We start from the raw sequence: 12,874 nt of genomic DNA, 5'->3' as shown, positions 1-12,874 counted from the left end.
AACTGCTTAGCTAAGTATTAGTGTAGTAGAATAGTACAATTTCCTAAAAGATATTTTTTAAATGTAGTGATATTAATAGGAGAGCATTTAGGACCTTAGTACATGGAATATTGTAGAATTCAATGCATTGTACCTTTAAAATATTTAAAGCTTCTTTGTTCATTGGTTTGCCGATCATAACCCTTTACACAGTGTAGAGATACTATAAATATTTTCTGTTGAATGTAAACTTGATTTGAAAATACTCTTCTTTTTTAATCTAATTATTCTCATACTAGTATGATTTGGTTACCTCAATGTTATCTTTGTAGTCTAAAGAATTGTAATATTAGTTATAGTTAAAATTGAATTTTGGCAGTATTATCAATTGATGGAACTGGCTAAAATTAATTTATTAGAGTATTAGAAATTGAACATTGGGCAAATTCAGTTTTTTAATAGTCATGTATGCATCAGTAAGTTTAAAAGCACACTCTAGGGGGTTACTAAGGAAACAGTTCCTATTTTTTTCAGAAATAGCTAATTCAATACAAACTAAGTACTCATTAACTTCTTCTTAATTTACAAATGTGACCACATTGGTGTTTAATGTGGTAACCTAGCCAGATAGAATGATATTTTAAATTGATCTTTACCACTAAAATATATAAACTGGAGAAAACTTTGCTTCATTAATAAATGCTTAAGGATAAATGAAAGGCGGGGGTGGTTTTGGTGTTGGAAGGGACACACACAGTGGTCTGAAAAGGGTGTTTCCCAGCTGTCAGATTTGTTTCTGCTTAAGAGAGATTGATGAATTTGAGAGTAAGGGAGAATTAGATGCAGATTAAGACTTCAGTGAATAATAATAGATGAATAAGATCAGCATTTAATAGCTAAATGAAAACATGTGACAGTGTTAATAAAAAATATACAGAGCACTTAAATTAGTGACCTAGGTACTTTATAGTAGTTGAAAATATATAAGTGAAACCCAGGAATTCTACCTTTTGTTAAGACTCACATGGTACTGAAAAATTATGAATTGTTCCAATTGCTTTAAAAACTGTTGACATATTGTTTCCATTTAAATATTTTATATTTCACCTTCTGAAGGAGTTTGGAATATTGGTGTAAGATGGAACCAAGAAATCTTTATCTAAGAAGAGATGCCTATAACATTTTTTTCCCATTTCTGAAAATAATATTTGCCTCCTTAAATATTTCTCTATACTTTTCTTAATGGCAAAAGAGAAAGTCTTATCACATGTAATAGTAATAATTACTGATAGCTTCATTAAGTGTGGCAGTTGTAGATGTTAACCTGTTTTAGAATTAATCTTTATAAAGTATCCTAAAATTTAAGAATGATTTTTGTCTTAATATATTTTAGGTGAGAATATAAAATGCACACTCTTGACAAGGGTAAAATGTTTGTGGTCATAAATAGACTAATAATTGGAAGGAATTTTCCTGTTCTTTTAATTTTTGCCTAATAAAAGATGGAGTTAGTCATCCAGGTGCTTTAGACATGAAAAAGGCCTTTTGGGGCCCAGCTAGAGTATCTAACTCTTAGATAAGAGTTCAAACAGAAGAAGTTCTTATGGCCTTTGAGGTTGCAGAGGTGTGATTTCCTGCTGTCTCTACTTGGGTACTCTGTTGGCTTTGGCTGTTTGGTATATCTTTCAAGTTTATATGATTTAACTGTGGATGGAGGACCAGTGCAAATGGGTTGATTCACCTGCAGATATACTTGGGCAGGTTTTCATTTGAACACCCATCCCAAGGCCATATGAAGAAAACAGAGTAAAATTTTGGTTCAAATAATTGCCAACTTAAAATTTATTTTTAAGTATCTGTCCCACTTTATATGGGACATTTTACACTAACAAGACAGACATTTTTATTATATTTTCAGCTATAGGATATCAGTTTACTTTGGACTAGGACAATTTTTAACTTTATGTGATTTAAAGGAAATACTTTTAAGGCTGAGGATATAGTTCAGTGGTAGAACACTTGCCTAGTGTGTCTGAGGCCTTGGGTTCAATCCCTAGCACCACAAAAACAACAAACAAACAAAAAAACAACCCACCACCAACACCACCATGGTAACCTCACTTCACTTACCTCTTAACTTGCATACTACAGCCTGGCATATTTCACTTGGTATTGGGGAAATAGTGGAAAAAGCTCGTACTTCCAAGGAGTTTTTCCATTCTGATAGGTAGTAATAGGCAATATTCAAATAAGCAAATAAATGAGATAATTTTAGATTGTAGTAAGTATAGTGAAGAAAACAAAATAGATAATAGTATTAGAGGGAGATTGGGAATTGAGGGTGGGGAAAGTCGAGCTATTTTAATAAAGAAGTAACAAAGGAAGGTCTCCTTAGGATGTGACAAAAGGTTTTGGGCCACTTAAGGAGTTATCTGGGAAATGTGGGGGAAGCAAATAATAAAGGTCAGACAGGAAAGGGTTGCAAAGGAGGATGGTGGACAGTGGAGTGGGGGATGACAGTCACTGGGTTGGTTATGTTGCTGGGTTACATCATGTGGGGCCTTGGAGTTGAGAGTGGTGTTTTTATGATTACAGGAGAAAGTCATGAGAGGAGTGGTGGGAATTAGTTTATGCATTTGAAAGCCACTCTGGCTGTGTATAGAGAAGATTGTGGAGGGCAGAGGAGTAAGCAGAGAAACCACATGGACTCTTCTGCCATGTCAAGGGGTGGAGTTGATTGGGTCCTAGACTAGAGTGGGTACCTCTGGAGGTTCTGAAGAGATGGATTTGGTATGGGCAGGTCATAGCCCCAGGGCAGGAAGGGGGCTGGGATTTTTTTTTTTTTTTTTTGCCTTTACCTAAATCCTATGGTTTCTGATGATTATGGCAGCTTTGAATCTCATTATATGTGGCAAAGGAGGGCACATAATGAAGTAATTTATAGCACACACTTCATACACTCAGATTTCGTATTAATACAACTAATGAGTTGCAATATTTATTCGATTTGTTTTAAATGTGACGTTTTGTTATTGCAGGAAATGTTTTCATATTTGTCCAGTCAACTAAAGAAGTTGTCAGAAGCCTACAGTGAAAGATTATTGCAGACACCTCACAATCCCATTTCATTAGGTAATTTTTTCCTTACAAAAAGAAAATCCCTACTTCTTATCCTTCCTTAGGAAGAAATCGGTCTTTACAGCAAAAGAACTCTTTTTGTCTACATGCTATTTTGAATTTATTGCAGTATTAATTCGTAAATTTAAAAAATTTAACCTTTAGAATTGCTTTAATTATTTCAAAAATAAAATCTATCCACTGAATCAGGATCAGTGAATCCTTTTTTTCACTATGATATTTATAGTGAATATACATAAAGTAATAATTTAAGTCTTGCTTCTAACCAAAATACCTTGGTCACTAGTAATAACTCTAAATAATTAACACTTTCTCCAGGATTGGGGGTGAAGCTCAGTGGTGAAACACTTGTCTAGTATAACAGAATCCTTGAGTTTGATCCCCAGTACCACAGACTTAAATAAATAAGTAAAACTCTCTCCACTTAGCAATATCAACATATCAGAAATTAAAGTTTTTCTTATTATTTTAAAAATGTTATTACTTAAGAGAAATCTGTATTTAGCTTACGTAGCGCGCGCGTGTGTGTTTGTATCTATCCATCCATCTATCTATTTTTTGTACCAGAGATTGAACCCAGAGGCACTTTACCACTAAGTCACATCCCTAGATCTTCTTTATTTAGAGACAGGGTCTCACTGTGTTGCTTGGGGTCTTGCTAAGTTGCTGAGGCTGACTTTAAACTCGCAATCCTTCTCAGGCCTCAGCCCCCCGAGCTGCTAGGATTACAGGCTGTGCCGCCATGCCCAGCTTAATCTGTATAAAGAGAAAATGGTAATATAGAATTATGCATTTAACTAACAAACTTCATAATTACCCCTTTAATTGGTGAATATATATGTATATTTATATAGCATAGTAGTATGGAAAGTGAATCATTTGCAACTGCAGCCTTTTTAAGAATAGGCTTCTGTGGAAAACCTTTGTGGGCACCAACGTAATATTATCCCAATCCCTTGCTGGTAGGCAGAAGCTGGTTTGGGATATCAGAATATCAATTCTGCTGTGTGCTAGCCTCTCATCAGTTTTTCCCCTATCTCTAAAATAGAGATAATTATCCCTCACATGCAAAATTGTTAAAATTGGTCGAGGTTATGTTTGTAAAGTATCTAGTCAGTCAGCCTTCAGGCATGTCCACAGTTTACCCCCATACTCTCAGAAGGATCATTTCCATAAGAAGTTGATCTTACAGTCTTAAATATGTACTAAACAATCTCCCATATTCTCATTTTACAAGTTATTAAAACTTGGATGAGTTTGAATAAACAACCATTACCAATCTTGTCATTGCATCATCTATTGAGTTGGAAAAACTCACTTTTGGGGAAGGCAATGTGGAAATTCTGTTCCTGGTTGTGACCATATTAATTCACATAAAACTATGTTTGTCTGATATTCAAACAAATCCCTTATTAAGTGCATTTTAAAGTGATGTGCCACTTGACAGACACTGAATAAGAAGTATCTTTTTTTTTTTTTTTTTTTTTTTTGGTGCTAGTAAACCAGAGCTTACAGGGATATTTTTTTTCTTTTTCAGCTGTGACACTTAAGACACTAGATGAACACCAGGATAGAGCTGTCACTCAGCTTGGCTCAATGCTTTTTACCAGACAGGTTTCTGGAGCCAGGTAAGAGTAATTTTAAAAGATACTTAGGATATTTAATGGCTTTCCAAGTTAAGTCTAATAAAATACTTTTCTTCTACAGTAGCCCCCCCCTCCTAAATATATGCTAAACTATGCCTGAGAATTCATTGTGTACTCAAAGAATGATGAGATGGAGAATCTGTAAGAATAGTAGTTGTACCTGAAGACTTTCTAGACTTGAAATAGTCCCAGAAAGATATGAATCTTGTTTAATAGTATATAGAAACAGTTTCATTCTTCTCTCTACAGTTTTTTGCCTATTTCCTTTGTTAGATGATTTTTCATTGATATCATATATGATATTAGAAATAAGTCATTACTAAGTTCAAGTGAAATTTTGCTAAAGAAATGGCTGTTTCCTAAACTAAAAAGGGTTATGGAATTCTTGCCTAAGTACTGCCTTGGAAACATGTACTTTTTTCCTCTAATATATACTTAGCATGAAAATGAATCTCATTTAGCATGATAAATTTGTTGAAGTCAGAGAAAAATGTCTTGAAAATAAGTATCTTGCTCTAAATGCTTTTCTTCACATACTTCTGTTAAAGAATTTCACTCTACCAGAGGGTAGAAATTTCACATCAAAGGACAGCTTTTTTGAAAGAAGAAAATCTTAGATTAATTTAGCTTATACTTTGATAAACTCTTATCTGTATGCAATACAGTTTTGACAAATGCTTTTTCCAAAATGTTTTTCTTGACCTGACTTTCAGTATTGCTGGTATTTGTCTTTATATTTAGGTTGATCTTAATTTATTGACTTCTTAAAAAAAAAAAAAAAGGTAAAAGATTAGAAATCTGCTTTTATCTTCGTATGCCTGTGAAGTCAAGCTTAGTAAATGCATGGGCCAGAGCTCAGTATTGCAGTTTGCTGATCTGCACCCCATTGTAAGTGGTTACATCATTTCTTCTGGCTCATTGCTGTAAAGCTTTGTATTGCATAGCACTGATCAGATAGTTAGAATTTTAGTTTGTTGATTTTTTGAGGGGACACACTACAGTTAAAGTGGTTTGACTTAAAGTGTCTATGTATGAATTCAGATTCCAGATTTGGCACAAAAACAATTTGCTTTCTTTTTCTACTTTGAAGATGTAAAAATGTTTGAGATTCCTAGAGCTTGTTGTTCTTTTATAGATGATAAATAAATAGTAATCATCAGGCAGGACTTTTTAATGTAAAATAGCAGTGTATTATATAATTTCATTTTAAGGCTGACAATCCATTTGCATAGGCCATGATTTATTGCTGTTTTTAAGCCTCTTAATAGATGAACGGCTTAGTAAGACAAATATCTTGTTTATGGGTGACATTCTGTTAACATCACCAGACATTAAATTGATAAATCTTTTCCCTTTCAGGGTTGTGCCTCTTGGGTCTGTGCAAACTGTGAGTGGCTACACTTTCAGTGGCTTTATGTCCCATACAGATAATTACCCTTGTGCTTACCTCAATGCTGCAGCAGCCATCGGAATGAAGATACAGGATGTGGACTTGTTCATAAAAAGACTTGACAGATGTTTAAAGACACTAAGGAAAGAAGGAAAGAAGGACAGCGATGTATCTGTAGTTGACAATTATGACAAAACTAAAGATGTGGATATTGAAGAAATGGCTTTAAAACTAGATAATGTACTTCTTGATACGTATCAGGATACTTCTTCATGATGTGTGAGATGTTTCTTTTTGATAATTTGAAAGAAATGGTATGGCTACAGTACATAAAGGCAGTTTAAAGAAAGGAACTGAAATTTTTGAATTGAGAATTTTATAGAGAATATTCAGTTGAGGACTAGACTGTGGTCTGAGTTAGCTCTTGATGGTTGCTGTTTTTTATTTTTAGACTGCCTCAATCTTTTTGATTCTTGACAGGTTAAAATATGCAATTAGCATTTTTCTAATTGTTAGAATATTTGTCAATTAAGCATCATGGTTCAGATAATTCATAGAAATATAATCACTGTAAAATCACCTCTAATTCTCTTTGAAACGTAGAGTGCTTCTTCCTAACCATTCTCCAGTATTCACAAATCACTTATATTTCTGATCATACAGAATCTCTAATGCTGCTGTTATTGAACCTTCCCTCAGGTGTCACAGCATGCCTGTAAGAGACCTTATCAAAGGAGCAGAGGCAAGACGTAAACTTCCATTTAGATGCCAGAGCAGCGGTTCTCAACTGGGGATGATTTGCTTATATCTAAGCAATGTTTAGGGACATTTTTGGTTGTTGCAGCTGGTGGGATATTATTGACATTTGGTGGGAGAGGCCATGGGTGCTGCTCAGCATCCTGTAATGAATGCATCAATTCCTGGAACAGAATTAACCAGTCTAAGATGTCAGTGATGCTGAAGTTGAGACACAATACTCTGAAATCCATGAAATCCTCAAATGTAGAGGAGTTTTCCATAACAACCTTAGTTATGCAGTAGTTACAGTCATGTGCTGCATGATGACAGCAAGGGACTACATGTTAGATAGTAGTTCCATAAGATTATATTACCTAGCGACATCATATCCATTTGGGTTTTTTTTTTTTGGTGGTACTGAGGATTGAGCCCAGAGGCACTTTTCCACTGAGCTACATCCCCAGTCCTTTTCATTTTTAATTTTGAAACGGGTTCACTAAATTGTTGGAGATGGCCTTGAACTTGTGATCCTCCTGCCTCAGCCTCCTGAGTCACTGGGATTACAAGAGTATTCCACCAAGCCCACAGCCATCTTGGTTTGTGTAACTATTACTTTCATGTTCACTTAACAGCTCCACTAATGATCTCAGACCACATCTCCATCATTAAGCAACACATGACTGTCCTCCAAGAAGCTAGCTCTAGAAATTTTATCAACTATACTGCATAGAGAACCTTAAGTGATAACTAGGGTAACGAGTTCTAAACATGTCATTATAAATTGTTCTTTATGGAACTTGCACATTTTTCCATTTGGGCAAGTGAAAACTTTATTTCACTTGCTGTTTTTGCTTTAAACAAACTTGTATATTGATTAGTTTGCTCAGGTGTGTGCTCAGCCACCATCAAGATTGGCTAACCAAGGGTATTTTGTAACATATTTTTGCTAGGAAGGTAAAAGTTATGTTGTATGATAAATGGATGTATTACTCTTTTCTGTGCCCATATACTCATATTCTGAGTCTAAAATTCCAGGTTTATTGACTTAACAATGATTTTTATTAATTTTAAGAAATTGACTAATGTCTCAAAGCCTAAGGAGTTGATGAAGCCTCTGAATACACTACCTTGCCAAGGCCATGTTTCCCAAAACCTGTTCTGTGAAGCATTTTTTCAATTGAGAGATGCTGGGGGGTGGTGTGTATGGGGGGACGTGGAGGGGGGAAGGTCCTGTAGACAAATAATTTGGGAAACACTTTTGCAGACCTGCTCATGGCATATTGAAAGCTCTAGAAAACTCCTTTAGTAAAGATTAATTCAATTTGACTATGTCCTAATCCAAAGAGAAACCTGTTTTTAAAGTAAGATACTACTTATTAACATCCCCTTCAGCATACATTCAAACTACAGTGGGAGACACTGTGTTGACTTACAGGTTGTAATTTTCCTGATTTGGTGATGTCAACTGTTCGAGAAAGTTTCCTGGTATGTTGGTGATGTGTGCATTATCTTAGATCCTTTTAAACACGAACTTGGGCAGAGGCCACTCCCTTTAATGTCTAAGTCAGAATGCTTCAGACACTGGCTTGATAGCCTTAAAAGTCAAAACTGGGTTTAGATGAAATACTTAGCTCATATAAATATTATAAAGGTTATTTTAAAATCTATTATATTTGGGGGTTTCACGCATTTCAATTACAAGAATTCATTCCAAAGGAGTAAATACTGGGTTGCAAAGTTACATAATGTTTTCTGTGTGAATTTGGGACTAAATTGTAGAACCAACAAAGATGAACCAGGCACAAACCAACCCTTGGAGTCCGAGATGGGACCAGAGCGATGCTGCAGATGTAAGTGCTGGCAGTGCAGCGTGCCCTGCGTGTGAGCCAAAACTGCTTTGTAGAGCGAGTGATCTATACCGTGTGGTCATCATTTAGATTAAGAAAGGCCAGAGTCAAGGGTCGAGCACATCTCTTCATCTGCAGTGCATCAGCAGTTCTTGGGCTTCAGCTGCTGAATAGATAATAACTAATTGAAGATAAATTACATGAACCCACGGGTGAGTGATAGATACGCTAAAACATTTTGTTCCTGATGCACAAAATCAACTGTAATTTTTACTGTAACCGCCCCCTCCCTTGTCAAGTGTTTTTGAAATTCCAGGTCTGGTCCAGCTGACTTCACATGGACCCTGAGGTCACAGAACTCACCAAGTGTTTGAAGGGATGGTGTTGCTTCTGTCTCTTCAGGCTTCCTTTGCCCCCACCCCAGGGTCATCTTCTTCCCTCTCCCATTTCTACCTACATAAAAGTCTTAAAAAGTGTATACATAACTTTCTATAAATTGCTAGCCTCATAATCTGTTACCCTTGAACTGTGTCAGGGCCAATAGGGAAGAATTTTCTATCTCCTGTCTTTGTGGTCCCTTATTAACAAGGCCATCAGATTAAAATTTGGGAGTTGGGGTTTTAAAGTCACTGAGCTGTATTGGAGGAGTCTGCCCAGAAAAGAAAATGGAATAACATGAACTCTTGTTTTGGTCACTTACAGAGCAGGGAGAGGGGCTTTAAATCATGCTCTTACTTTGGCTCTCGATCCTTTGCAGATGAGTCTTTCTATAAGGGGATGATATGTGATTCCAGCCTCAGGAACCCCATGTTCAACTATAAATCTTCCTATTTAGCTTTTTGTGTTAGTTGAATTAAGTTACAGGATATGAATTATTGAATGCAATTCTGTTTAGCCAATAGGCACTTGATGAACAGAATGGTAAATATAAATTAAATTCTAATTTACATAATTCTGCAGTGGTTCTCTTTAACAACTCATAATAAGAACTGTCATTGAGACACGAGCTTAGATGTGCTTTTATTTTTAGACTATGCCTGTGGTTTCCATAGATTTTAGTGAAATTTAAATTAAACAAAGGTGTTTTTGTTGCCGCTGTTGTTTTACTGGTGATGTTGCTTTAATAATGAATTAGCTCATTCTGAGAGTTAAATTCTGTGTCCCTTCATAATCAACAATTGAAAACAATAGCAACAGCAATAAAAAAAAAATCCACGAATCTCTTATACTCAAGAGAAGTTTTTGGAATACACACACATTTTGCTGCACATAAAAATTGGATTTACTTTTCCCACTAACTTGTTCTAATTTCTGCCAAGCTCTCACGTGGTTTTGTTATGTTTTACATTCATGAGCCTGAGGTTATTTTTGCAATTTTAGAAAAATCCAGTTTTGAATTCATTAGAAATCATTTCAGACCTCCTAAAAGTTTGATGATAAGAATTGATTGAATATGTTGTTACAGGTTTTTTTGTTGTTGTTGTTGTTTGTTTGTTTTTTTTTTAAGAGTCCCTGCAGCAGTCTTCCCTTTGTCAGGTTGCTTTGTGATTCCTGTGGTCTAGTCTAGTCCAGGGTCTGACTTACCTACTTTGTCCTCTTGTGCCTTGCTTTTTCCTTTCATTCTGTCCATTATGTACAGTGTAAGATGGTGAGTCGAGGGCTAATGAATGCCTTTGTCACTTTCCACCTAATATTCTACATTTCAAACTGAGGCCTTCAGCAGAACTTGGAAATGTTCTTCTGTTGTGTCAGGTGCTGTCAACATGGGCTTCTGGAGCAGTGTGAGGAAAGGTGATGTTCCACTGTACAATTGGGAGCAGTTTTAGCCATGAGAATGTGAAGCTGATGTCAGCCTGCTAACTGTATGTCTTATCAAAGGGAAAAAAATGTTTCCTGGGATATTTTTGGTGTAGACTGTTTAAATATAAAATTGAATTGTATAATTTATTACATGAAATTAATTTTTAATAAACACTAATAGTACCTCATATTATTCTACCTAGTCATTATTACAGATAAAACATAAAAGTACAAATAACTGACACTAAATTACTTGCCTGTTGTTTGATTTTTGTCATCAGTATCAACTTGCCCAGAAATCAGCAAGAAAAGTTAGACCTATACTGATATACAGCTGGGATCTGAATTATTTTGATGATGATTGGTAGTAGGGTTTGAACCCAGGGGCACTTAATCACTGAACTATGTTCCCATTTTTTATTTTTATCAGAGACAGGGTCTCGCTAATTTGCTTAGGGCCTCACCAAGTTGCTGAGGCTGGCCTTGAACTTGTGATCTTCCTGCCTCAGCCTCCTGAGTTGCCAAGATTACTGGCATTTGTCACACCCAGCTTGAATTATTTTTTTAAAAGGAAGGAGATGACATTTTGCAAAGGGCTGATTGACTATATAAAGTTGGACACTTAATAGTATCTAACCTTTCTAAAAGAAATATTTTTATTTGAAAATAAAATAAACTAGTGTAACTTCTTCAGATTTCTTTTTTGTAAATATATAATTTTTTTAGTTTAGTAGGATACAATACCTTTATTTATTTATTTTTACGTGACGCTGAGGATCGAACCCAGCGCCTTGCACATGTTAAGCGAGCGCTCTACTGCTGAGCCACCACCTCTTTTGCTTTTTGAATTATGGAGGTGGTGTCTTTGGGAGTCACATCTCTGTACTGGTACTTACCACGCGAGCTCACATATGACCCCTCTGAATCTCATTCCCATCAATGATATGTGAAGTGCACACCGCCTTATAGGATTGAGGGTTGAGTGAAATAACACTTGGAGTGATTAACTCAGTGTGGGAGTCAGTACTGTTGACTGCTGTGATACTCTGCTAAGCAGTGTTAGATCTAAGTAAAAATGTCTTCTTTATCATCTGTTTATTCCAGAGAACTTTTTTGAGGGAAGTCGTCAATGAATGTTGTCCATACTCCAGTGGAAATAAATTTCAAAAATTGATAGTTGACTTCAGATGACCTTTTTTAAAAAAATGTGTAACTTTCAGGGTTTTCCTACTTTGTTTTTATGAGTTTCCTTTGGTTTTGCATTTAAATTTGAGGATGAAAACATACACATACACACTTACACTTTTAAAGTGCAACAACTATGCACCTGAAACTTCAAATCTGAACCCTGGAGAGAGATACAGAACAAGTTCGTATCACAGTGGTGCCGCGGGGATTGTGTTATCTGGCAGCAAGGATTTTGCTGGAGTCAGTAGACTTATAAGCATAACAGTTGTTCGGTATCTTTAGCCTTGTTCTTCCAGAACTTTAGGTAGGACAGCTGGTCGGGGCTCTAAATTTATATCTCGAACAGACCTTTTTTCCTGATCTCTCATGCTTGTACGCAACTGCCTAATCACCGTCTCTTGGATGCCAGCTGTTCATGCTCCTGATCTTTCCACTCCTTAGGCCCCAAACCTGGGAATTATCCTCCACTCTACATCTGATCAAGTAGTCTTGTCGTATTTGCCTTGGAATTGTACCCAGGGTCAAGCCCTTTCTCCTTCCTGTAACCAGCCAGCTCTGAACCACCAGTGTTCCTTGGTTGTGTGGCTTAGTGCCTTCTTCCTCCCCCCACAAAAGGTCTCCCTGCCTCTACCTTGGCCCTTGTGCGGTCTCTTCTCAGTGCAACCACCCGTGCTACCCAGTCCCTCATCCTGCCGACTCGTCTCACTCCTGCCCCTCGGCTTCAGCCACGTTTTCAGCTCCAGGACACCTGGAGAGCCTCAGCCCTGGCTGTTCCCTCGGCCTCTTAACCCACATGCCTGGCTAACTCACTTCCTTTGCAGTTTTTATTAAATTTCCTCCTTTTCAAAGACTACCCTTTTAAATACTGTAGCTGTCTCCCTGACCTTAACACTGTTTCAAATTCAGCTTTTTCACTGTTGTGACTTAATGACCCAACTAGAACAACTGCAGAGAAGGAAAAAAATTGGGGGGCTCATGGTTTCAGGGGTCTCAATCCATAAACAGTAGACTCCATTCCTCGAGGCTCAAGTGAGACTGAACATCAAGGCAGAAGAGTGTATCAGAGGGAGGAAGCTCACGTGATGGCCAGGAAGCAGAGACTCCACTCACCAGGTACAAATATATACCCATAGCCACGCCCCCAATGA

At 36.6% G+C, this 12,874-nt stretch overlaps 1 protein-coding gene across 2 annotated transcripts in view; it reads left to right on the top strand.

Moving 5' to 3' along the window:
• Positions 1-10,726, top strand: part of Sepsecs (Sep (O-phosphoserine) tRNA:Sec (selenocysteine) tRNA synthase) — a 38,873-nt gene extending 28,147 nt beyond the window's left edge. For both annotated transcript variants that reach the window (XM_015482002.2, XM_048784284.1), the window contains 3 exons: positions 3,018-3,111; positions 4,655-4,745; positions 6,123-10,726. In XM_015482002.2, coding sequence (XP_015337488.1) covers positions 3,018-3,111; positions 4,655-4,745; positions 6,123-6,429 — 492 coding nt within the window. In that variant the 3' untranslated portion in view covers positions 6,430-10,726. The remainder of the gene's footprint in view (positions 1-3,017; positions 3,112-4,654; positions 4,746-6,122) is intronic.
• The last annotated feature ends 2,148 nt before the right edge of the window (positions 10,727-12,874 follow it).

This window comes from Marmota marmota, unplaced genomic scaffold (genome assembly GCF_001458135.2).
Source record: "Marmota marmota marmota unplaced genomic scaffold, marMar, whole genome shotgun sequence".
Classification (NCBI taxonomy): Eukaryota; Metazoa; Chordata; class Mammalia; order Rodentia; family Sciuridae; genus Marmota; species Marmota marmota.
Note: the sequence above shows the minus strand (reverse complement) of the source record. Positions and strands in the feature narration are given on the sequence as shown.